Below are 26,233 nucleotides of genomic sequence, written 5' to 3'. Positions count from 1 at the left end.
TATTTAAGAAAAAACGAATGGAAAAAACTTGATTCGGCGTGTTCAGGGTTAACAACAAGAAAACTCGAATTGATCGAGTTTTTGGCATCATAGTCATTCCCAGACCGAGTCGGCAGCTTATTGGCCCGTGTTTTTTTTGGCAAAAAAAACTCGAATCACTTGAATTGAACTTGAACATCATGAAGGCTATTAACATCTTCAAAGGGTTCAAGGGACCTCTGCCATTGATTTCTACATGACATTGGATCAGACCGTAGGCCAAACGGCCTGCATGCAGATGCTGGAAAGGCCGAAGGTCAATCCTGAACCCCCCCCTTTCCCTGGGAAAGCCCGTCGGAGGGACACGGGCCAATAAGCTGCCAACTCGGTCTGTCGCCTTTAGTGTCATAAACCCTCAGATACTAAACTCCTTGGATCAGGGAATGACTATGATGAAAATCTGTGTTCTTTGTTGTGTACTAATAAGCAGTTCTAATAAAGAATAATACAGGTATGGGAAATATCTGAAATGCTTTGGACCTGGCGTTTTTCTGGATAAGGGATCTTTGCATACTTTAGATCACTGACCTTACGTTTCCTAAAATGCTTAAACATAAAATAAACCCAGTAAGAATGCTTTGCCATCAATATGGATTCATGCAGCTTATTTACCACCAAGCACAAGCTACTGTTTTATTATTACAATGAAAAATGAAATAATATTTAAATACGTAATTCTAAGCTTTCTGCATAATGGGTTTTCGGATAAGGGATCCCATACATGTACACCCCTAAATGTGTACCATTGCTTCCTACTCTAAGTGACAAAACCAGGTGACAAAGTACAGTTTCTGTGGACTCTGTTGAACTAAAACCCGGGGTCAGTCACTGATGCGCACTAAGTGATATTCAGCAGTATTTATTAGAGAATGGAATAAATGTTTTGATGTGCATAATATGACGCAACAGTGAAAATCATATTTATCGGATGTATTAACTGGATAAACATTGTACATTGATGCAAGAGGAAATATTCCTTCATCTCATGCAGATGCTGAAAAGGGCAAACCCCCACCCAAAAAAAAACAAAACACTACAGGTTCTCCTTTTAGCTCACAGTGCTGTAGAAAAATGAGTACAAAGCAGCTAATCAGGATAGCCTATCTCTTCCCAAGGCCTATGAGACCATGTGGAAATACTGCGACTCCCTACAAAAAATGTGAAAAATTACAAAAGTTACATTGCTTGTCCTGTATGTAAAAAATGAACTGGCACAGATGTTCTTCATACAGCAAGAGGAATCTAGCAAAAGGTTCTAGAGACAACATGGAAAAGGAATATTGCTGGTGTCTGAATGGCATACGTAACACTAGTGACAGGTAACAGATATGCACTAAGGCTTTTGCTCTTGGAGAGTCCCCATTCACAGTAGCTGGGTAACACTAGTGTTTAGCAGACAATTCAAGAGGTGCATCTTTCTACAGGCTATATTGTCTTGTCCAACAAGATCAGTGGTAAACTGAAATGTTTATATCTGTGTATTTGGGGGAGCAAGGTCTAACGGTTTGTATTGGAAACTTGTGCATACCAGCCAAGAGTAGAGCTGCCAATATACACCAGTACAGTGGAAAGTACTGACGTACAAGTATATCTCAACGGATGAAAATGATTTAGAGAGTGTTTGAGCTTAAAAGAAACCTGAGCTATTGCGGAGTGACAGGTCGGCTGGTTGCACTGGGCACACGCAAATGGTTTTCTAACTTGGGATGAGCAAGAGCAAGCTGTCCATTATTCAGAAACAGGCGCCACTTGTCAGCACCAAAAGACTGATAGGTAATAATGGATATTTTATACACTGTAGTTCCACAGAGAGCATACAAGAGGTATATTCCTCGCGTGCACGCTGCCCATGTTAGTAAGGAACACTTTGACTGTGCGTTTCTGTCCTACTGTGTACATTTTTTTGGCACATTAAACAAGATATACAGTTTATATAACATGAGGGTGGTTTATAAAGGCTGCGCTAGGAATCCACTTTAGGAAAAATGCAGACTTTATTGTTCCTGCTGATCCTTCGCTCAGGTCTGCATTTGGGCTGCTTAGTCTGGATAAGCTCCTCGGGAGTATTTCCCAAAGGAGGCAGCAGGCGTTTCTTGCTGTTCCTTTTATCAGAAAGCCACTGCGGGGGTAACTCAAAAGGGCCAAACCCAAACTGCATGGAGTACTTGTCATTTAGCACCTCGGTCTCCCCCGGCATCACAGGAGCCACTTGCGAGGCAGACTCTGTGCTTTGGGGAACGAATTTCTGCACAAGGGTGTGTTCCATTTCAATGCTGGTACTTGGCAGAGCCTCCTTTAATTTATAGTTTCTAGAGGCTTCCAACTTGATCTCATTCTCATCATCCTCCTCCACAGATTTAAAGATCTGTTGTTGGCCAATGTGGAACATCTCCAAGAGCTGGCTGCCAGACCGCACACTAGGCTCTAAGTTGACTTCTGCAACTGATCCGAGGTTGACCACATTCCTTCGGCTGTATCTGCGGTGCAGCTGTACAATTGTGCCCACTACACACTTTCGGACAGATTTGTTGACAGTTAAGAAAAGCAAAGGGTTGGTGACCAATGAGACTTTGGGTAACCAGATAGCAGTAAGCATGAGAAAATCTGAGATATTTGAGTTAAGCATGGTGCGATATACGACCAAGGTGACATACGGGACACTGCAGATGATAAATATCAGAACCATGGAAAGCAGCATGGCATGGAGTTCAGCCTCCTTTTGGGAAACATATGGTATAGAGATTGTGTTTTGGGGTGTCCTTAGAGCGGCTATGATCACTTTCTTTTTTTGACTTGCGCTCAATGCTCTGCGGATGAGAAGCATGAAAAGGAAAACCACCAGCACCGGTATGAAAACAGTGGTGATGTTATAAACAAGGACATACACCAAATGGCCCAAAGAGTAACCCCATGTTGGGGTGCAGGTGGACATGGCATAAATATCAGTCACATTGGTCACTGCGAATACAGGAACACTGGCAACAACTGCATGTGCCCAGATATAGATCAGCAGGTCTCTGGCTTTGGAGTCAGATATCTTCCTTTCTAATGGATACAACACGGAGTAATACCTGGAAACAAGTAAGAAAGATTCAAAAGAGGAAGCAAAACATACAAAAGAGTTAACAGATCATCAGCATAGGTTGGCCACACAGTCCCATTTTGGTTCTTGAGATACAAGGAGAACAAGTCCCTTGCCTGAGATGATATTTGTCTGGACAATGAATCAGATTTCCTTACTTCAGAGCCAAGTTTGCAGAGATTCTATTAAGGAGAATATGGCAAAACAATTCTGTTTCTAAGAATACTACTTTAGATAATTTTGGATTGTATTTAACAGCTATTATACAGCTATTTGCCAGGTTTAATTAATATATATGTAGTTTTATGGTTTCCAGTTGTTTTTGGTTTATATAGTTTAACTTTGATTTTGTTTTAGAATTACCAAAAGGATGTGGTTTATAGTTTTGAGCTTTGCCCGTGATGTGTTATGTACTTAATTTCTTTCAATCAATATGGAAAATAAATTGGGAACAGTGACACCAAATAATGAAAGCGTTTTAAAGTAATTAACATATAATATACCGTTAGTGTGAACTGGTAAAAGTTGTGTGTTTGCTTCAAAAATAATACTATAGCTTATATAAACAAGCTGCTGTGTAGCCATGGGGTCAGTCAGTCATTAAAGCTGCTAGAAAAAAGGAGAAAAGGCACAGAATATATAGCATATAACAGATAAGCCCAGCCCAACACAGTTTTATCAATTATCATTTTTATCAGTTATCTTCTATATAACCTGTGCCTTTTCTCTTTTTTTTTTCATGTGGTTGCTAGGGTCCAAATTACCCTACTAACCATGCATGTATTTGAACAAGAGATTGGAATATGAATAGGAGAGGACCTGGCTAATAAAAAGTAGCAATAACAATACTGTACATTTGTAGCTTTACAGAGCATTTGATTTCAGATAGGGTCAGCGACCCCCATTTTGAAAGCTGGAAAGAATCAGAGGAGGAAGGCAAATAAAAAAAAAAAAACTATATAAAAAATAAATAATGAAGTCCCATTGAAAAGTTGTTTAATTGGCCATACTATAACATACTAAAAGTGGACTGAAAGGTGAACCACCCCTTTAAGCACAAGTTTTTGTAATTGATTATGCATGTTTAAATTTGTCATAGGGAATGACCAGTGGCTGATAGAACCTAAGCGAAAGGGGATGTATTTACACAGCGTTCTTCTCCAAAGGACATGCAGGACAATTCAGACATCAGGAGATTAAAGGACTGCTGCTGCTGCTGCTTCTTATTCGCTTCACCCACTTTATCCATGTTGGTCCTGGAGACTAATTCACTAGGTTATGGTCTTTAGCAACTTCAAATCACGATGCCAGCAATTAAATGACACAAAAGCTAATGGGTTTGCGTTTTTAACAGTCCCTCTTGATTTCTTATCTGATCACAGTTTATCTGAACGTAATAAGATGTCAGCCTGTGCCTCCCATGGGTATAGTGGTGATGCGTGGGCAGACAACCCCACACTGTCAGTTCCATTCTGATCTAATTCTGAAGACCAATAAATGAAAAGAAGAGTCGGCACGATCTGACTCATTCGTGCTGATGGTCAATTTACAAAATATCTGACCTTGCAGGCTAAAAAATGGATAATAGTAAAAGGAGGACCCATATATGCCTGCTGATACCTGCCATCTGTGTTGCACTGGGTCCCACTGCAAGTAGCTTAAAGGAATTGTTCAGTTTAAAAATAAAAACTAGGTAAATAGGCTATGCAAAATAAAAATGTTTTTAATATAGTTAGCCAAAAATGTGATGTATAAAGGCTGGAGTGACTAGAAGTGTAAAATAATAGCCAGAACTAAGTGTATTAGAAACATTTTTTTATTTTGCACAGCCTACCTATCTATTTACCCAGTTCTTATTTTTACACTTCTGCAATTTTCGTGAGTTTTGGCGCATGCGCAGTTGTCGCAAAACAGAAAATTGCTCCAACTGCGCATGCGCCGATCTCATTCCGAAGACTACTGAAGAGAAGAATATGCCGCCCGTGAACTCCGCAGGACAGAATCTGCACGGAGGGGTAAGTTAAGAGTTATATAGCATTTGTAGCTAGGCTGGGGGGAGAAGGGAGGGGGGTTTATGTAGGGTAGGGGGTTTTTTTTATTAAGGGTTTGTTTCTCCTTTAAGTAAATATTGCCCTTTTACATCCTTGCCTTGAACCACCATTTCATGATGGTCTGTGTGCTGCCTCAGAGATCAGCTGACCAGAAATACTATAACTCTAACTGTAACAGGAAGAAGTGTTGAAGCAAAAGACAGGCTCATGTCACCTAACCTGTATGGTATGTTTTTGTGCACCGTGAATCCTACAATCCAAAAAAATGGCAATTTTCTATTAAGGATTACCCAATGGCACATACTACTAAAAAAGTATATTTTGAAAATGGTTTAGTTACATGAAGCAGGATTTTACACATGAGCTGTTTTATGCAATATCTTTTTATAGAGCCTTACATTGTTCAGGGGATGTAGTTTTCCTTTAACATCTTTCCCCAGTGAAAAAGGGACTTTAAAACAGGAACTACCGATTACTCTCAAATAATATTTATAATATATTGTTAGAACACAAGAAGTCAAGTCAACTTGGAATCCCCAGAAATGGTTTTATGACCTCTCTGGCCTTTGCATCTTGGGAGGTGGGAATGTGTGTGTGTTCATCACCCTGTAATTCTTTAGTGTGGCACAATTTGCTGATAAATCGGTATGAAATGTAGGTAAAGCATTTGCTCTTGAGAGAAGGCTGATCTTACCTATCCAAAGCAATAGCAGCAAAGCTGAGAATAGTCACTGAGCAGAAGACTTTGTGCAAGAACTTGATGATCTTACAGAAGAGCAGGGTATAAATCCACCAACAGCAGTGTGGGCTGGCACTGAGCACAATGTCAAAAGGCACACACACTAGGCTGGCACAGATCCCGGAACAGGCAAGATTTTTCATTAATCTGTTGGTAACAGACTTCATGACAGACGTTTTGCAGGTTGACCACAGGACCATGAAGTTCCCTAAAAATAAAAGCAGGAAACAAAAGATGAGTTTTAGCACATTAAAATATTACACATCGAGGTGCCTGAAGAAATCTCCACTTTAGAACAAATATTATTAGCTCCAAAAGTACTACCTGATCTGCCCAGCAGCATTTTATGCCATACAGAACAGAAACAGCAACCAATTAATGAAGCGAAAAATGTCCTCTTTATTTTTGGATGTTAGACAGGGGGTTAATTTCATTTACACATTTTATTGCACTTCAAGTCTCGGTGCTTGCCCCTGCATATTTTCATCCAGATTTATGCCCACTTGCCATAATTAAATGTTCACAGTAATAAAGGGATGTCTGCGATGAGCGAGCCTCTTGAGTATGGAAGAGCCCTCGGTTAATCGAGATGAAGAGGGAATGTTCCGCTCCAGTATAAAAGCTGTATACAGAAGCCTCTTACAAATGAATCCATTGTCTAAGATTGTTTCTGAAATGTCCCCAAATCCTTTTGGTCATCAGAATTGGCTCTTTTTACTTGGCTATGATATAGAATAAAGTAAGACATGCCTACATGGATTGCTGTGCCCTCCTTTCACCTTAGTTGCACCGAGTTGCTTAGTTTGGGTAATACTTTCTTCTAATACTTTCTCCTATGCATCTATTTGAACTGGCAAAAAAAACTGGTCATGGAATTATTCAGTGGTTTTTAATATCCTTATATTTTGCAGTAGGTGGTATATTATTCCCTATATAATACACAAGAGCCTCGTGCTTTTATATGGTCATGGAACTCCCCTGTGACTTATAATATCCTTATATTTTACAATAGGGGGTACTTTATGCACTTATAATTGGTACTAGCCACTGTACTAGCAGGCCACTTCTTTCAACAGATGCCTGCATAGCTTGGGACTGCTCTCAGTCAGTGTAAGGTTCATTTATCAACACTGGGCAAATTGCCTGTGGGCAGTTACTCATGACTACCAATCAAATTGATGCATTCATTGTTCTACCTGAAAAAAGTAAAACATGAATTGGCTGCTATGGGTTACTACCCATGGCACTATCCATGGTTACTACCTAACCCGGACTACAAATAGCTAACTTGCCTTCTGACCCGGGGACCTGTGAAACTGCAAGTGACATCATTATGGACTGGAAGTGATGTCACTCCGGCACCAGATCAACAGGGTAAGGGGAAAAAAACATGCTTACTCCTGCACCTTAGCTGGGTACCTAAGAGTGTTATCAGCAGACTCTCCGCCCAGTCAGGGAATTTTTTTTTTAAATTAAGCCGCTTTTCAGGTATTCCTCAGGTACATGACCCAGTGCAGGACTCTACTGTGCAATATGTCAGAGCCATATAAATAACAGATAATAATATATGCAACATAGTAAGAGCCAGATTTATCAAGAGTCAGATTGAACTAATTTTAGTGTACTTTGACTAGGAAATAGTCCAAATTCCATTCAAAGTTGAAAAAAATTCAAAAACCCGAATTTAAAATTTCGACTTTGGAGTCATTTGGTGGACTTTAAATGGAGTCATTTATTAAATACTTCGAATTGAAATTGATTGAATTCGATCCGAATTCGATAAGAACGATCGAATACAGCCTATTCACGCGAAGTTAAAAAGTGAGATTTTTTTTTTTTAAATAAATTTCGGTTGGTCTTTTTTTATTTGAATTTTGAGTTGATGGGAGTTTTAAAAAAACTCCCATCACCTCGAAATTCGACCCTTGATAAATCTGCCCCTAAGTGTTATATCCCAGTATTGCAGACAGGCTATCAGCTCACCATCAGGCTGCAGCATTCTGACATCTTTCAAAAGCAATTAACTTTAACTTGTAAATACATAACATTAATCTATCATTCTTAGTTAAGGGGGCAGATTATGTGTGGCTTCATACAACTACTGCTAAATGATGAGCAAAACAGACACAAGGAGAATGTTAACCAAAAAAATGCACTAGAACTTGAGAGAGATGCATACAGACTTTGAACTTGATTTTAAAATTCATGACACACAGGCTAAGCTAGTAAACCCAAGCACCGATGAAGCTGCACCAGGTGCCCAAGAGAACCCAGGCTCCTTGGCATTCAGAAGCTACAGTGACTTTTTCTGGAACCGAGACTTGCGGGAGGCAAGGCCTGGGGAAATGAAGAGAGAAGGGCCTAGGGTAAAGCAACTTGAGAAATACAATTTACAATTATTACTCCCATTCCCATACAAGGGAATATCTGAGTCAGAAAGTATGTCCACTAGATATTACCTTTTTTTATCTTTATTTTAGAAGTTCTACAAAAAAAATTGTAATCCAAAAAATAATTTGTCAAGGTAAAAACAGATTTTTATTTTTACCCTTTGCTGAAGATGTTAAAGACAATGGAAACAAAGCAATGCAGTAATGTCCCAACCTATGCAATGATGTAAATAATGATGATTTATGCAGGTAATGTTAAAAGTGGTCTTAGGTTTACTACAGCTAGCATTTACTGGTTAGCAGTTAGAAAACAAGCATCTGATTGGTTGCTATGGGTAACTATGTATGTGGGCAGACTTGTTATTACATTATCCTATGTATCTGCCCTATGCGGTAGCACAGTCATGCTGCCTCTACTGTCTAACTCAACCAGTCATACAAACAATTAACAACAGTAAGCTATACCAATATGAAGACAAACAACTCACAGAAGGAAAAACATAATCACAATATTTTCTCTTAGTCTCACCCATGCTGCCCTACCTTAATGTCTTAGATGGTCAGGTAATAACTTTTGCACCAGGTCTAGGAATTAGCAACCAATCAGCAGCTAGCATTTACTGATCACATGTTTGAAAGCAAACATTTGATTGGTGTCCTACTAGACCTTCCTTACAAGACCTGGTACAAACCTTGCTACTGTACATAGTTCTCTCAACGTGATTTTTTTCGGTTGAAAAGCCTCCAACAAAACACCAGATCAGAAGCATTAAATCATTATTGTGTAGTGGGTTTCCAGTGGTTTAGATTCAATTATTTCTAAGGTAAGTGAAAAAATAGCAATAGATTTTATTTACACAATTGTCACTGAATTCTTTGGGGAACTAATTAGTTATACAAGTGCTGCCAAGGAATACAGCCTCCAAGCCCCAACAGACACCTAAATCACTGTTTAATATAATAAAGTGCAAGTTTCCACTAGGGAAACAGAATACTTATTTATATAAGAATATTTGTTCTCCGGTTGTTTGCCAGTTCATTCCTAGTCTCACATGCAGCAGAATTTAGCAGACCCCCCCCCAAAATACTTTAGGACTCATCTATTACAGATCAGGTGCATGTTTTGTTGTGCTAATGGGCTTAAAAAAGTGGGTCTGCCACATTTCCTACACTTGCCCCTAACTCATTAGGTAAATACACCTTTACCAATGATTTTAAACCAATGATGCTATAGACTTTACACACTTCCTATAAAGGAAAATGTTTTCTGCATGTTGTTTGTTGGGGCCCCTTCCTCTGTTTTCACTTCCCTCTGTTTTACTGTCCATTTGTTCCCTTGTGTTGCACCCATAGCTGACCAAAAGAGCTTAAAGGAGAAGCAAACCCAAAAGTTAAAAAAACCCTACCCCCCAACCCTACAAAGACCCCCTCCCTCCAGGCAAATGCCCCAAACTTTTTACTTACCCCTCGGTGCAGATACAGGCAGCGTAGTTCACGGGCGCCATCTTCAGCTGCTTCGGTAATCTTCGGAATGAGACCGGCGATCAGCAATTTTTGTAAGCTTCTGCGCAGTTGTTGTGACACAGAAAACTGCTCCAACTGCGCATTGACTGCTCCGCCGTTCTCATTCCTAAGATTACCGAAGCAGCTGAAGATGGCGCCCGTGAACTACGCTGCCTGTATCTGCACCGAGGGGTAAGTAAAGAAGAAGATGTCGCCGGTGAACTCCACAGGACAGAATCTGCACTGAGGGGTAATACTTAAGCTGGGGGAGGAGGGAGGGGGGTCTATGTAGGGTAGGGGGGTAGGGTTTTGTTTAACTTTTGGGTTTGCTTCTCCTTTAAAGGGGTTGTTTGCCTTTGAGTTAACTTTTAGTATAATGTAGAAAGTGATATTCTGAGTTGCAATCTGGTTGCTAGGGCCCAAATTACCCTTGCAACCATACATTGATTTGAATAAAAATGTAATATAAAAACAAAACAACATTTTGTCATCTTTGAACTCTGAACATACACTGAATGACATGCACCCTATTGAACACAAACAGATAACAACAGGACCTCAGCGACAAAAGTTCAAGGGAGAGTTCTGGCACCAAGGTCTTTCTGTCATTGCTCCATTTACATGACATGGGCTGCTTTCCATTCCATAGTAGGAGCAGGTAGAGAGGGGTGTTTGGCTGATGCTGTTCTCTGCCTGAGGGAAGAAGGGACAGAATGCCGTGTACACTAATGGTCATAAGAGATGCCTCTATTGTAATTAAAAGAAGTCACTTGCAGTACCACTTTTCACCTGTAGAATTACATTCAGCAAAAAAACACAGGGCCTACCGTTTGATTGGTGCTACGTTTCAACACATGCTTAAATTAAATATTCTTTTTTGATTGACAGACCAAACATTTCCACCAGTTCAACCACACTGTATTTTTCTTTATGCAATAAAAGTGACACTTATGTTTTAGCCAAAGCAAAAGTAAAAGGTTCAACAAGAAGGAATATCTGGTCATGTCAGATCCAAACCACATAATCAGGGAGAGAACCCAAATCTATTTGAATGGCAGGGTTAAAAGACTATAGTAGTCTTTTAGTAGTTTTACCAGTGCAGAGCAACAGTACATTAGTACTTTCAGTGTAGGACAGAGGAGTCGGAGTCAGAGGTACCAAAAACTGAGTTGAGCCGAGCAGTTGAAGCGTCAGAACAACATGAAAACTATACAGTGCCTTGCAAAAGTCTTCACCCTCCCCTACCCCTTGGCATTTTTCATGTTTTGTTGCCTCACAACCTGGAACTAAAATGGATTGTTTGAGAGTTTGCATCATTTCATTTACATTAAATGCCTACAACTTTGAAGATTTTTTCATTGTGAAACAAACAACAAATATGACAAAATATCATCCCAATATCTAGCCACGTCACAACAGGAACAACTGCAACCTGATAATGCGCCTCCCAGAAGTCATCAGATTAACAGATTGCTAACCTCTTATCTGAATTAATCCTCATAAGACCCGCCCCCTCATGCTACTTGCCATAACTGAGCTGACTGTTTAAAAAGTTTGTTGAAAAGTTTTGATTTGAATGTCATAATCACTATATTCTTTGCTTTATGGAACTATGTACAAATGCTCTATGTGATTATAATCTATTATCCTTTAATAAAAACAAGTTAAAAAAAAAAAAAATATGACAAAATAACAGAAATCTTAAAGTCAGTACTTTGTAGAGCCAACGTTTGCGGCAATTACAGCTGCAAGTGGCTATGCATAAGTCTCTTTGAGCTTGCCACCTCTTCCCACTGGGATTTTGCCCATTCCTCAAGGCAAAACTGCTCCAGCTCCTTCATGTTGAATGGTTTTTGCTTGTGAACAGCAATCTTCAAGTCTGACCACAGATTCTCTATTGGATTGAGGTCTGGACTTTGACTAGGCCATTCCAAAACATTTAAATGTTTCCCCTTAAACCACTCGAGCGTTGCTTTAGCAGTATGCTTTGGCTCATTGTCCTGCTGGAAGGTGAACCTCTGTCCCAGTCTCAAATGATAGGAAGACTAACGCAGGGTTTGCTCAAGAATATCCCTATATTTAGCACTATCCATCTTTCCCTCAACGCAGACCAGTTTCCCAGTCCCTGCTGCTGTAAAACATCCCCACACGCTGCCACCACCATGTTTCACTGTGGCGATGGTGTTCTTGGGGTGATGGGATGTGTTGGGTTTGCACCAGACACAGTATATTCCTTGGTGGCTGAAAAGTTAAATTTTAGTCACATCTGACCAGAGCACCTTCCTCCATACATTTGGCCTTTTGGCAAACTCAAAACGTGCCTTCTTATTTTTGACTTTAAGTAATGGCTTTTTTTCTGGCCACTCTTCCATAAAGCCCAGCTCTATGGAGTGTACAGCTTATTGTGGTCCTATGGACAGATACTCCAGTCTCTGCTTTGGAACTCTGCACCTCCTTCAGGGTTACCTTTGGTCTCGGTGCTGCCTCTCTGATTAATGCCCTTCTTGCCCGGTCTGTGAGTTTTGGTGGGCGGCCCTCTCTTGGCAGGTTTGTTGTGGTACCATGTCAGAAAAGGTGTGTTTATACCGACAGATCATGTGACACTTGGATTCGACACAGGTGGACTTCATTTCACTAATTATGTGACTTTTGAAGGTAATTGGTTGCACCAAGTTTTTATTAGCGGCTTCATGGCAAAGAGGGTGCATATGCACATGCCAATTTCAATTTTTTTAATTCTTTTTTATATATATTTTTCTCATTTCACTTCACCAACCTAGACAATTTATGCAGATCCATCACATAAAATAAGAAACATTTAAATTGCAGGTTAAAATGTAACAAAATAGGTAAAAAGCCAAGGGGGGTTGAATACTTTTGCAGGGCAGTGTATGAAAGGCACAAAGTACCTCTAAAGCACATATTCCCCAGTGTAGCTTTTCAATGGAGACTTAAGTGCTGCTTGGTTATTTAAAGTCTCCTCTGGTTCATCTGGAAACCTACAGTGATACAAGCTGAGTGTTTGCTACCAGTGTCGCAACAATCTGTCGCAATGCGTTTCACGACTGAGAGATTTTGCTTAGGAGAATGATATCATAGCAGCATGAAATAAAACATTATAATGTAATTGTAAAAAAAATAAGGATACCCAAAGTCACTGAGGGTTTCCATGCCCATATAAAGGCATGAGACCAAAGGTGACTTCTAACATCTTTATATTATAAAACAGGAGCTATATTATCTTTTATAACACACAAGAATCAGTGAGTCATGTGACACGAATAGAAAAATATATTTTTCATTAAAAGGCTTTATTTATATGAAACAGTATTTTACATATAGGCTGTTTATTTATTTATTTTTAATACAAACCTGGAATGTTCAGGGGTCTACTTATATCTGACATTGTGCATTCTCTCCAAGAAAATGTACCATTAGTAAAGGACTCCTAGTGTGGAATAAATGGCACTCTGTGGGAGAGATTGTTTTAACAAAAAAGGAAAACGATGCTAACACAGGACTGCTGGCAACCATAGATCCCATGTGACGTGATAAATGGAGTGTTATTTACTAAGATGAGATGAATCATCTGTGAACCTAAAATATATAACGACTGAATATTAATATAGGAAAATACTAGATACAATCTAGTCTAGTTGTCTAACACAGAGGTATGTGATGTGACTCATTGAGAAGATGAATTACATAGGTGAGACATGGGCAATTACATAGGTGAGATATCAGGCACCATCTCTACTTGACCCTTGACAGAGACTATTATCCCACTGCTACTATAGACACCATCTCTCCCTACTATACCTGCTATCCCACAGTCACAGTCCCTTCCCAGAGACTATTATCCCACTGTTACTATAGACACCATCTCTCCCTACTATACCTGCTATCCCACAGTCACAGTTCTTCCCCAGAGACTCTTATCCCATTGTTACTATAGGTACCATCTCTCCCTACTATATCTGCTATCCCACAGCCACAGTCCCTTCAAAGAGACTATTATCCCACTGTTACTATAGGCACCATCTCTCCCTACTATCCCTGTTATCCTACAGCCACACTCCCTTCCCAGAGACTATTATCCCACTGCTACTACTATAGACACCATCTCTCCCTACTATACCTGCTATCCCACAGTCACACTCCCTTCCCAGAGACTATTATCCCACTGCTACTACTATAGACACCATCTCTCCCTACTATACCTGCTATCCCACAGTCACACTCCCTTCACAGAGACTATTATCCCACTGCTTCTATAGACACCATCTCTCCCTACTATACCTGCTATCCCACAGTTACCATCACTTCCCAAAGGGTATTATCCCTTGGTTAGATTTGCTGATGTAGAGAGCATAACTTTTAATTTTCAGATTGAAAATGTGGAAGTCAAGTTGCTGCATCTGGCACAGTACTGCCTGAGCTAAAGTTCTTTTCTTGCTTCAAGTCAAAATTAGCACTTTAGATACTGCCTAAAGTGGAAAAGGGAAGCTGTTTTATATTCATGTATTTGTAGCCTTGTTTTAAGTGAATAGTGTCAAATTCTCTATTGAAGTATATGGTATCTTAAGAACCTGCCTTAGGGGGTTGTAGTGTCCATGTGTGACTGATTGATATGAACAGGAGATTTGGGGGCAGGAATACCGTTCTGCTCTGACATTGCTTGCTATGGTTACTGTAAGGATGCACATAGAGGAGTAATGATGCCTATTAGCAGCGCCATGTATTGTGAGCAGGACACACTAAGGTCAGAGCAAGCAGATATGATGCACTGGAGTAACCGCAATTGCTGATTTGAAGCCATAATACATTTACTTGAGTCTGACTATTATGCAATTAGTCATGAATGCTAATAAGCAATGTGTGACTACTGCAAGTTGTATTTAGCCTGTTTGCCATTCAGCCAGTCCTAAATATAAATCTAATTTATTCTACCCTGTGGAAAACATGAGTGTGCCCTTTCTCTGCTTACACAATAGCGCTGCATCCGTGGCTAAATATAGCTCTCCGGTCTTGTCTAATTACGGACTATCACAGAAAAGAATACGCACTCTAATATCTCGCTCTTCCTTGCTTCACACTCTGCTCCCCAGGGCCTGTCACCATTGCTGGCTGAGTTGCCCTGGTAACTGAGCTCTGCCGCCCCTCCCCCACTCTATGTGAGTAATGTGAAAGTGCTTTTTTTCCCAAGGAGGAGTATTTTACAGTTATTCCTCTGATCCCTTTAAGCTGCCTCCACGTTCACTGAACTGAACTCGCAACACATCGCCTCCTCGGCACGCCTAAGCAAGTCAGGCTGCTGGGGCACTGGGACACATTAAATATGGCTTCCCACGCACTGCTGTCTAATGCTGCTACTAACACTCAGGTGGCAGAACTGGCAGTGCCAGACTTTACGTCTTGCGCTTTAGGTAAATGCTAAGATGCCTGGTTTTTATTGTTCCGCAATGTCAAGTTAACATGCATCACAAAAACAATGCACAGCAGGTGCAAACAAAAATATATATATATATATTTTTTTTCCTGCCTGTAACATAAAAACAGGAACAGATTGGAGAGAAGATCAGGACCAACTGCCTCATTGAGGCTGCACACTTATTTTTCACTTAAAGGAACAGTAACATCAGAAAAATGAATGTTTTAAAGTAATAAAAAATATAATGCAGTGTTGCCCTGCACTGGTAAAACTACTGTGTTTGCTTCAGAAACACTACTATTGTTTATATAAATAAGCTGCTGTGTAGCAATGGGGGCAGCCATTCAAAGGAGAAAGGGCTCTGGTTACACAGCAGATAAACTCTGTAGAACATAATGGTGTTATCTGTTATCCACTATTTATCCTGTGACATATAGGCTTTTTTCAATTTCCGCCATTGCTACACAGCAGCTAGTTTATATGAACTATAGTAGTGTTTCTGAAGCAAACAGATCCGTTTTACCAGTGCAGGGTAACAGTACACAATATTTTAATTTCTTTAAAAAACATTTTCATTTTTTGTTGTTATTGTTCCTTTAAAGGACTGGCTTCGTCCCTCTGCTTTTGTCTATTGTGAATATTCAGAGGTCAATATGCAGGCATTTTCCATAGGTAGTTTTAGCCCCAGAATCAGGTTCCTGATTACATACACGGGCAGATTTAAGCTGCCGATATCGGTCCTTTAGACCGATGTATGAGGCTAAGGTTAATACAGGTATGGGATCCGTCATCATTACGGAGTAATCCAAATTGTTAAAAATTATTTATTTTGCTCTGAAATAATAAAACAGTACATTGTACTTGCTCCAAATGAAGATATAATTAATCCTTATTGGAAGCAAAACCAGCTTATCAGGTTTATTTAATGTTTACATGATTTTCAAATAGACTTCAGTATAAAGATCCAAAGTATGGAAAGAAACGGATAATGGTCCCATACCTATTTTGCTGATTTTTACTTTTCCATTAGTATTTTCTATATTCAGTATTATAAAAAGCTTTTTTACGGTCTCACTACCCCCAGAATATGTCTGCACACATCACTAGGGCACAGCTGACACACTGGAAGCTCTGGGAGTGGATGTGGAATTCAAAAATATTTTTATGGCTGCAGCCAATCCAAGAGCTCCATACATTTTAGAGCAATAGTTTTATTATCGTTTAGCCCAGGAGCATGTGCTACATGATGTCACTGGCCCACTGTACAGAAAACAAGTGGGACAGCCCACCCTTAAAGGGGTTGCAAACACCTAGTTGTTTTCAGATAGTTAACCAGAAATAAAAACTTTTTACAATTACTTTCTATTTTCTATGAGTGACTGTCTTGAAGCATAAAGTTTCATTTTTCATCTTCTAAAGCAGTTCTGGAAGAGGGGGGGTCGCTGACCCTGTAAACTGATCTAAATTGATGCATTTAGTGAATACATTTCTTATCTTTGTCCCTGCTGAGCAGAATCCCTGAGTTTTATTAAATGCAGCTGTTAGAATTGATACAATAGTTGCTAATACTCCAGAGATGCTGCTGAGAAATGTATCAACTAAATGTTGCAAAATTGTAACAGTTTAGAGTCTGCGCCTGAATTACTGAGTTGTCAGACTTTAACACCAGAGACAGAAACATTACACTTAATTTTGAAAAATAAAAAATGTTTTTAAAGTCTTTATTTCTGGGGAACAATCTGAAAACAACTGCACTGAAAAAGTGTTTGGAAGGTGAACAACCCCTTTAAAGGACAATTGAACCCCAAAATTTTCGGAAAACCCCCCCAAAAAAACGGAAATATCGTGACTTTCGGGCGCATGTGCAGTAGTTCTGCAACGGAAGATTCACTGCAAACGGAAGTTCTGCAACGGCAGATCACTACAGGAAGAAGACAAGATGGCTGCTGTGAACTCTGCTGGACAGGACCTGTAAGGAGGGGTAGAAAGTTAGGGGCATTTGCCCAGGGTGCCAGGTAGGCCAGGGGGTAGGAGGGCCTATTTAGGGTAGGGGGAAGGAGGATGCAAATTAGGGGGTTGAATTCTCCTTTAAGAGGATGCGGCCATATTGTAGGTTTGCTGTAGGATAGTAGAGGCCCACAGAGGTACTATGTGTGGTTGCACAGTCTGACTGAGAAACCATGTGTTACATTGTATATGCCACATAAGTCCCTCCATTCCTTTTCATGACATGTACAGTCAATGTTGAAGTTAAGACGGAGTATGTGAAAAATATATTAAAAGGGATATCAAAGCAAAAACAAAGCAAAAAAAAAAAAAGGAGACAGACACTGCTTCTAATACAGGAATGGGATCAGTTATCCATAAACCAGTTATCCAGAAAGCTCTGAATTACAGGAAGGCTATCACCAATAGACACCATTTTAATTAAATATTTTACATTTTTAAAAATGAATAAATAAAACAGTACAGGTATGGGACCAGTTATTCAAAATGTTCAGGATAACAGATCTTTCCGTATTTTCTATCTTTATACCTTAAGTCTACTAGAAAATCAAGTAAACGTTAAATAAACCCAATAGGCTGGTTTTGCTTCCAATAAAGGTTAATTATATCTTAGTTTGGATCAATTACAAGGTACTGTTTTAATATTACAGACAAAAAAGGAATCATGATTAAAAAATTTGATTATTTGCATAAAATGGGATCTATGGGAGACAGCCTTTCCTTAATTCTGAGCTTTCTGGATTTTTGGATAACATATCCCATGCCTGTACCTTGTACTTGATCAGAACTAAGCTATAAATAATCCTTATTGAAGGCTAAACAAACCTATTGGGTTTAATTCATGTATGAAAGATTTTTTCTTCTATATTTAAGATATGGAGTTCCAAATGATGGAAAGACCCCTGATACAGAAACCCCCAGGGATTGAGCATTCTGGATAGTATATCTCCTACCTGTATCAGTTATATCTACAAATAAAATAAAAACATTTTTTGTTCATTAATGTATTTTGGAAATCTGCTAAGTATTACAATTTCCTTAAGTAGGCAACATTTTATTTATAGGTTTATATCCCCTTTAATATTTTCCTGTTACCCAAAATAAGTATACACTGTATAATAATTCCACCGGCAGTAGCATGTCTTTATAACCTTGTTAATGCACTTGGATGATATATTGATTCAGCACGGTTATATTATCAGTTCAGGCAATGCAGCACATACAATAGTTGGTAAGTGGAATCCCCCAGCATTTCATCCATGTATAGGAATATGTTACTGGCACCAGAGCTGAGAGAAAAAGAACCTTTATTTAACAAAAGGGAAATCCAGTATAACAATGCATCTCAGCTCCTTCTGTTATTGAAACTAAATGTATCTTTACTGCAGCCATCCTCATGTGCTTACATGCTAAGCTATACTGCTACTATGGCTCAAATAAATCACATAACAGCAGGCACTCAAGACATACACATTGGATTAACGTATTGTGTTCTAATATGGCACAATTCCAAATGCTCAACAAAAGCTGGCCATGCAGGGGCAGATTATGACTCTCAATTTGGTCATGGTTAAAGGGGTGGTAAACTTGTAGTATGTTATAGTATAACAAACTCTTTAATTGGTTTTTATGTTTTTTATAGTCTTCTGACTCTTTCCAGCTTTCAAATTGGAGTCACTGACCCCTATAAAAAGCAAATGCTCTGGTAGTCTATTGCTATTACTACTTATTACTCCTCTTACTATTCAGACGTCTCCAATCAGTGCATGGTTGCTAGGGTAATAATGGACCTTAGCAACTAGATTGGTGACGTTGCAAACTGGAGAGCTGCTGAATTAAAATTCGAAATAACTAAAAAACGCAAATAATAAAAAATGAAAAACAATTGAAAATTTTCTCAGAATATCACTCTCTACATCATACTAAAAGTTGTCTCAAAGGTGCGCAACACCTGTAACAGAAATGAATACCTCACACTTGCAATTTTAAATTAAAAACTGGGATAATTTAGTCCAATCTGCTTTCCAATAAGCTCCATAACTTTTTGGGTCCTTGTCTATTGGAAATAACCATTGGCAGGTATGGAGTTACTGATCATAGTAAGGGGGCCAAAATGCATTACTTGATTGATATCTGGGTCATGTTCAGATATATGCCCTGTAGGGTGGAACACATTATATTATTGTGATCCAATCCTTGGCTTGGGGCAAGCACAATTGGACCACCACTTGGGTCAGGCCCTACCAAACAAACTGATCTTCCCAAGTATGCCCAGCAGTACTTTTTAGAAGTGAAATCATATTTTTCTTGGCAAATGTGAAAAGGACAGGACTGTAAAATATGTCCATTTTGGCTGAAATACATAGAATTTATAAAAAGAGAGCTGAACCTTTGCTTACAGCTTAGGGTTCATTTATTTACCCCTGGGCATCACATGAGTGTGTGGGATCAAAGCTAATATTAGAACCACGCCCACCATAGAAGGGATAATTGTTTGTTATTCTCCAGTCATGCAACAATCCAATAATCAATGTATGACCCAAGGAACATGTACGTGATCCTTTTAGAAGAGGGCAGCTGAACCCTCTCTATAGGGACACTAAGAAGTAAGATTACATTAGAGACACAATTCCTGCTGCAATGGATATCACATGACTGCTGCTAATAATATATTAAAGGATGGCAAAATATTTGGTCAACCTTAATTCTGTCTGCATGCTATCAAATGACAATTATGTTTCACTCCCCAGCTAATCACAGTGTGTGTTAAAATCAGCATGTCATTGGAGGGATTCAAAATGATAAAGAGTTAAAAGGATTAGTCCATCATAGGCGTTAATTGAATAAACACGTAGAACATACTAAAGAGCTGACTCTCAAAATACCATTATGAACTGATTTTATGTGCTTTACTGGCCCCCTCCCTGAAAGTTTCAAAATGCTTCTTTAGTAAATTTAAGGTATGATGATCCAAATGAAGAAAGAAAAGAGAGGGGGTGTACTCCCATAGCGTAAACCCAACAATCCAAATGTATTAAATAAAAGTTATGCACTTACAAACAGTGAAGTTGTAACAGCTCATCAATAAATTCGCCAGCGAGTTTTACAAATGATCCAAATGGTGATCCAAACTACAGAAAGATCCCTTATCCAGAAAATCACAGATCCCAAATATTCTGTAAAATAGATTCTTTACCTGTACCAACGGTCTGAGGCCCACATAGCCTCTTTACTCTGTGCTCATATGCATATCGTTTGCCTGGCCTGTACAACCCACTTCAGTACATTTCTAATTCTATATCTGGGTCTGAGGTGTGAACAATAAAGGGAATTACAGTCTAAATTTCAGGTGTAAATAATGCAGGGGCCAGTAAAAGGGGTTGTTCACTTTCCAAACACCTAGTTGTGTTCACCAGAAATAACAACTTTTTCCAATGACTTTCTATTTTCTATGCATGACCACTTTTCCAATATTGAAGTGTGAAATGCAATTTTTCACTTTCTAAAGCAGCTCTGGCAGGGGGTCGCCGACCCTGTAAACTGTTCTAAACTGATACATTTCTAATCTTTGTCCCTGCTGAGCAGAATCCCAGAGTTTCATTAAAGGCAGCTGTTAGAATCGATACAATCGTTGCTAATATTCCACAGATACTGAAATGTATCAACTAATTGTACCAACTAAATGTAGCAAAATTGTAGCCGTTTAGAGTCTGCACCTGAATTACTGACCTGCCAGACCGAAACACCAGAGACAGGGTAAATTGCTCTAAATTTATACATTTAAGGCAGCTATTTGAATTGATACAATAATTTCTAATATTCCACAGATACTGCTGAGAAATGTATCAACTAATTGTACCAACTACATGTAGCACAACTAAATTTTAACAGTTTAGAGGCTGCACCTGAATTACTGAGTTGCCAGACTCAAACACCAGAGACAGGGACATTCAACTTTAGACTTTGAAAAAAATGGTAAAAAAATAAAAAATGGAAAGTAATGGAAGTTCTGATGAACAACCTGAAAACAACTCACCTGAAAAAGTGTTTAAAAGGTGAACAACCCTTTAATTTCAGAACTTATACATTTTAAAGCTTACACAAGGTAATCAGTCACAGCAGGCAGACTTTCATGTGGGGACCACACAAGGGAGGGGGCTAAACCATAACAGCCCTGACACCTGCCGTTATTACTAGAGCTTCTTGTATGTGGTAAAAGTCTGCTACAATTTACTGTTTTATCAAATCAAGTACAGGTGTAGGATCTATTAGTACAAATAGAATAAAAAAAACAAATCCGTTTCAAATTGAGGAAGAGTTTGTTTGAATAGGACAAGAGAAGAAATGGCATTCCTATATTTTAGAGCTTCTGCGTTAGTGATCGAGGGCCTAACGGAGGATTTCTTCCATATTTATTATGGGGAAGAACTACTGACAGGGATTGTGCATTTCAGTACTAAATTGTACTATCGCACTTGAATGCACTTCAATGAAAATGCTTATACTTATAATAGGAAACAGGGCTTGGGCACATTGTAGCCAAAGTTCTGCATCTATGTTCATATCCGGACTGGGATCCAAGATAGAAGCTGGCATTTCAGATGGCCCAATCAGCTCCCCACAGGACCAATAAATAGTCACTAAATATGGCATTTGTTATGGCAGTTTGTTAAGACAGCCACTGATTGTATCATCCTGTGGGCCCACATCAACCTGCCAGTGTGGTCCTATCTGATATATACCCATTATTGGACATATAGGTTTTAGAATTAATCTGTGCAACCTGCAGCCACAAGCCATTACCAGCAGTTTGCTGGCTAGTTAAAGGGGGAGTTATTTAGCTTTTTATTCAGCAACTCTCCAGTTTGCAACTTCCACAATCTGATTGGTAGGGTCCAAATTACATTGATTCGAATAATAGACTAGAATAAGAGTAGGAGAGGACTTCCATAGAAACATGAGTAATAAAAAGTAGCAACAACAATACATTTGTAGCCTTACAGAGCATTTGTGTTTTTTTTTAAATGGGGTCAGTGACCCTCATTTGAAACTAGAAAAAGTTAGAAGGCAAATAAGAAAAAACTATAAAAAAAAAAAACAAATAATGACATATCCTGCACCTGGAAGAAGATAGTTAAGTTACTGAAGCTCTGCATGCCCTATACTCCCTGTGTGTGCCATACTCTGCCTGCCCTATGCTACCTGTGTGTGCCATACTCTGTCTGCCCTATGTTCCCTGTGTGTGCCATACTCTGCCTGCCCTATGCTCCCTGTGTGTGCCATACTCTACCTGTCCTATGCTCCCTGTGTGTGCCATACTCTACCTGCCCTATGCTCTCTATGTGTGCCATACTCTACCTGCCCTATGCTCCCTGTGTGTGCCATACTCTACCTGCCCTATGCTCTCTATGTGTGCCCTACTCTACCTGCCCTATGCTCCCTGTGTGTGCCATACTCTGCCTGCAATATGTTCCCTGTGTGTGCCATACTCTGCCTGCCCTATGCTCCCTGTGTGTGCCATACTCTACCAGTCCTATGCTCCCTGTGTGTGCCATACTCTACCTGTCCTATGCTCCCTGTGTGTGCCATACTCTACCTGCCCTATGCTCTCTATGTGTGCCATACTCTAGCTGCCCTATACTACCTGGGGCCCCTAAGTTGTTTAATCATGTGCTGGGGGGGTGCTGTGTTATCCACAGGGAAGGCGGAGGTATTTGGATTGAAGGGTATGTTTTAATATGACTTACATTTTTCACATATGAGTGATATTCCTGCAGTAAGCACCAACCATTTGTTTTTTTGGTGTGTTACCACCATTAATGTGGGCACGGTCTTAAAAGTTTTATGGTAACATGGGTGTGGTTTAAAAACAGGGAGTGGTCAACGCTGGCTTCCATTATCAGCCCTCCACCAGGCTGGCCAGAAAAAAATTGGGCCTTCGGTACCACAGAAGTTGGACAGCACTGTTTTATCACAAAATAAAAGCCAATTTTGTTCAGGAAGGTCTTCTATGATCCCCCTTTATACCATTAATATTCTGCCTGCAACCAACAATGTTCAGAATGATTTTGAAGCCAAATCGTGGGTTGCTAAACTTACTCCCAGACTTTATCTGCCTCCCGTGAGAATAAAGGCTAAGGTACTCGGATTTCTACATTAACCACAGCACTGGCCCTTTGTAGAGCAATGGATATACTGGAAGGCAGTAAACACATAATGATCAGTATATGGGTATATAAATGAGAGAACAACAAGCTGTACACTAGGGTTGTGGGTGGGGATTTACTGTCAAAGAGTAGGATTAGTATGAAACCATTGTATAAACACAATGTGACCCTCCAGCTTGGTTATTTGTCCCATTATCGGAAACAGTAGGCGAGCTATAGGTAACCAGGAGCAACCTGAGCCTTGAGTTGTTATTACTATGAGTAACCTGAGCCTTGAGTTGTTATTACTATGAGTAACCTGAGCCTTGAGTTGTTATTACTATGAGCAGCCTGAGCATTGAGTTGTTATTACTATGAGTAACCTGAGCCTTGAGTTGTTATTACTATGAGTAACCTGAGCCTTGAGTTATTATTACTATGAGTAACCTGAGCATTGAGTTGTTATTACTATAAGTAACCTGAGCATTGAGTTATTACTATGAGTAACCTGAGCCTTGAGTTATTATTACTATGAGCAGCCTGAGCATTGAGTTGTTATTACTATGAGTAACCTGAGCATTGAGTTGTTATTACTATGAGTAACCTGAGCCTTGAGTTGTTATTACTATGAGTAACCTGAGCCTTGAGTTGTTATTACTATGAGTAACCTGAGCATTGAGTTGTTATTACTATGAGTAACCTGAGCCTTGAGTTGTTATTACTATGAGTAACCTGAGCCTTGAGTTGTTATTACTATGAGTAACCTGAGCCTTGAGTTATTATTACTATGAGTAACCTGAGCATTGAGTTGTTATTACTATAAGTAACCTGAGCATTGAGTTATTACTATGAGTAACCTGAGCCTTGAGTTATTATTACTATGAGCCGCCTGAGCATTGAGTTGTTATTACTATGAGTAACCTGAGCATTGAGTTGTTATTACTATGAGTAACCTGAGCCTTGAGTTGTTATTACTATGAGTAACCTGAGCCTTGAGTTGTTATTACTATGAGTAACCTGAGCATTGAGTTGTTATTACTATGAGTAACCTGAGCCTTGAGTTGTTATTACTATGAGTAACCTGAGCCTTGAGTTGTTATTACTATGAGTAACCTGAGCCTTGAGTTATTATTACTATGAGTAACCTGAGCATTGAGTTGTTATTACTATAAGTAACCTGAGCATTGAGTTATTACTATGAGTAACCTGAGCCTTGAGTTATTATTACTATGAGCCGCCTGAGCATTGAGTTGTTATTACTATGAGTAACCTGAGCATTGAGTTGTTATTACTATGAGTAACCTGAGCCTTGAGTTGTTATTACTATGCTACACTGGGGACTGGGCTTCCCTGAACTTGCCAATATGACACTGAACTTGCCAATATAAGAATAACGGTGAGTTCTCGCCGTGTGACAGTTGCACTCAAGGTCAGTTTGGGGGGGGGGGTAGAGGAGCCGAGACTCACCCAGCAGAGAGCCCACGAATATGAGCACCTGGGCGCTGGTAGTGAAGTGTCGGTAGCTGAGTCCCTCGCTGCTGCTGCTGCTGCTGCTCCGGTTGCTCCACAGGAGCTGAGAGTACGACACGTTCCTGACGGCCAGGGCTCTGCTCACCGCCTGCTGGAAGGAGCCCAACTCGCTCCTGTTGGCGAACACCCAGCTGCCATTGTGCTCCATGCTGACTGGCGCAGCTTTAGCCTTGGCTTCCCGGTGTCGGCCCAGGACTCGCCGCTCCGAAGCCCCCGGTGCTGTGTGCGCCCATCTCACGGGAACCACCTGCCCCTTCAGCGGGGGAAGCACAGGCTTCTTTGTGTGCCCCTCAGTGTGCAGCAACGTGCCCTGAACGCGCTCATGCCAGGCAGCGGGGACACAGCGCCCATCTCTCGTCTCATTGCCTGGCACTGGAGCACGGTGCGCGCTGCCCCTCCTTCACCTGCAGGTGGGAGCGAGACACTGGAGAATCAGGGATGGAGCAGCTGAGGCACAATGGCCGCCTCACATCATCTCCACATGTCTCCGTTCCGCTAGGGCTGCGTAAAAATAACGGGCTCCGGTGTCAAATAAAGAGCAGCTTCTGATATAGGCTCCAGTCCGCTGCTACTCGAGTCCACTCCAGGCTTCTAATAAGCCTCATCACCGCGCAGTCACAAAATGCCCGGGAAAGCACAAGGGCTGCCTGTACCACTACTGGGGGACATATTCCTAATTACTAGACCCACTGAGCTGCTCTACAACTCCCAATACCCCTTAATTGCCGGGAGTTGCATTTTCTCAAAAGGGGTCGACTGCATATACTGGACATTCCTGATACAAAATGGTACCGACACTCATGGGCCTGGGGGGAATCCATTCCACATACCCCTCCTTATTCCTGTCTTTGTACATTGTGTAATATATCCAGAGATGTCATGGTGCCTAATGGAGTAAGATAATATCATTCAGGATTCAGTGACACAATGCTTCATACAGCAGGCAATTTGCTTTAAAACTGTGTCTCTGGCACATGGGAGTTTCCTTGTTTTACTGAACTAAACAGTGACGACTGGGATGCCAGGGGCCACAGGAAAATCTTAGGCTGAGGGCCCACTTTCCAAACTATTATACATCCTCTACTCCAGGTCTGGACTGCCAGTCAAAATAGGCCTTGGCATTCCAAGTACAGAGGGGCCCAATCAGCTCCCCACCAGCCCACTAAATATTGACTTTCAATGGCATCTTATGGCAGCCCCTCTGGCATTTGCCAGAACCCACAGATTGCCAGTCCGGGCCTGCTCTCCTTACTAAACCTCTTTATTCTCCTACTGTCTTTTATCCACACACGTCACTATACTCTGTTCTTCCATT

At 40.2% G+C, this 26,233-nt stretch overlaps 1 protein-coding gene across 1 annotated transcript; it reads right to left on the bottom strand.

The window, feature by feature from the left end:
• Positions 1-882: 882 nt before the first annotated feature.
• Positions 883-25,749, bottom strand: gpr176.L (G protein-coupled receptor 176 L homeolog). Its single transcript, XM_018231161.2, has 3 exons — positions 24,856-25,749; positions 5,867-6,119; positions 883-3,110 (listed from the first exon to the last, which is right to left on the bottom strand). The coding sequence occupies exons 1-3, from the start codon at positions 25,064-25,066 to the stop codon at positions 2,003-2,005; spliced, it is 1,572 nt and encodes a 523-aa protein (XP_018086650.1). The 5' UTR covers positions 25,067-25,749; the 3' UTR covers positions 883-2,002.
• Between the last annotated feature and the right edge of the window lie 484 nt (positions 25,750-26,233).

Source organism: Xenopus laevis, chromosome 8L (assembly GCF_017654675.1).
Source record: "Xenopus laevis strain J_2021 chromosome 8L, Xenopus_laevis_v10.1, whole genome shotgun sequence".
NCBI lineage: Eukaryota > Metazoa > Chordata > Amphibia > Anura > Pipidae > Xenopus > Xenopus laevis.
This window is presented reverse-complemented; position numbering and strand designations above follow the sequence as displayed.

What these genes read in the sequence shown, in the direction of transcription:
- gpr176.L (XM_018231161.2), bottom strand. Translation starts at nt 25,066, where the DNA reads ATGGAGCACAATGGCAGCTGGGTGTTCGCCAACAGGAGCGAGTTGGGC. An exon ending in ATTCGTGGGCTCTCTGCTGG is followed by an intron (nt 6,120 to 24,855) that starts GTGAGTCTCGGC and finishes TTTTATTTTTAG; the next exon opens with GGAACTTCATGGTCCTGTGG. An exon ending in GCTGCTATTGCTTTGGATAG is followed by an intron (nt 3,111 to 5,866) that starts GTAAGATCAGCC and finishes ACTTGTTTCCAG; the next exon opens with GTATTACTCCGTGTTGTATC.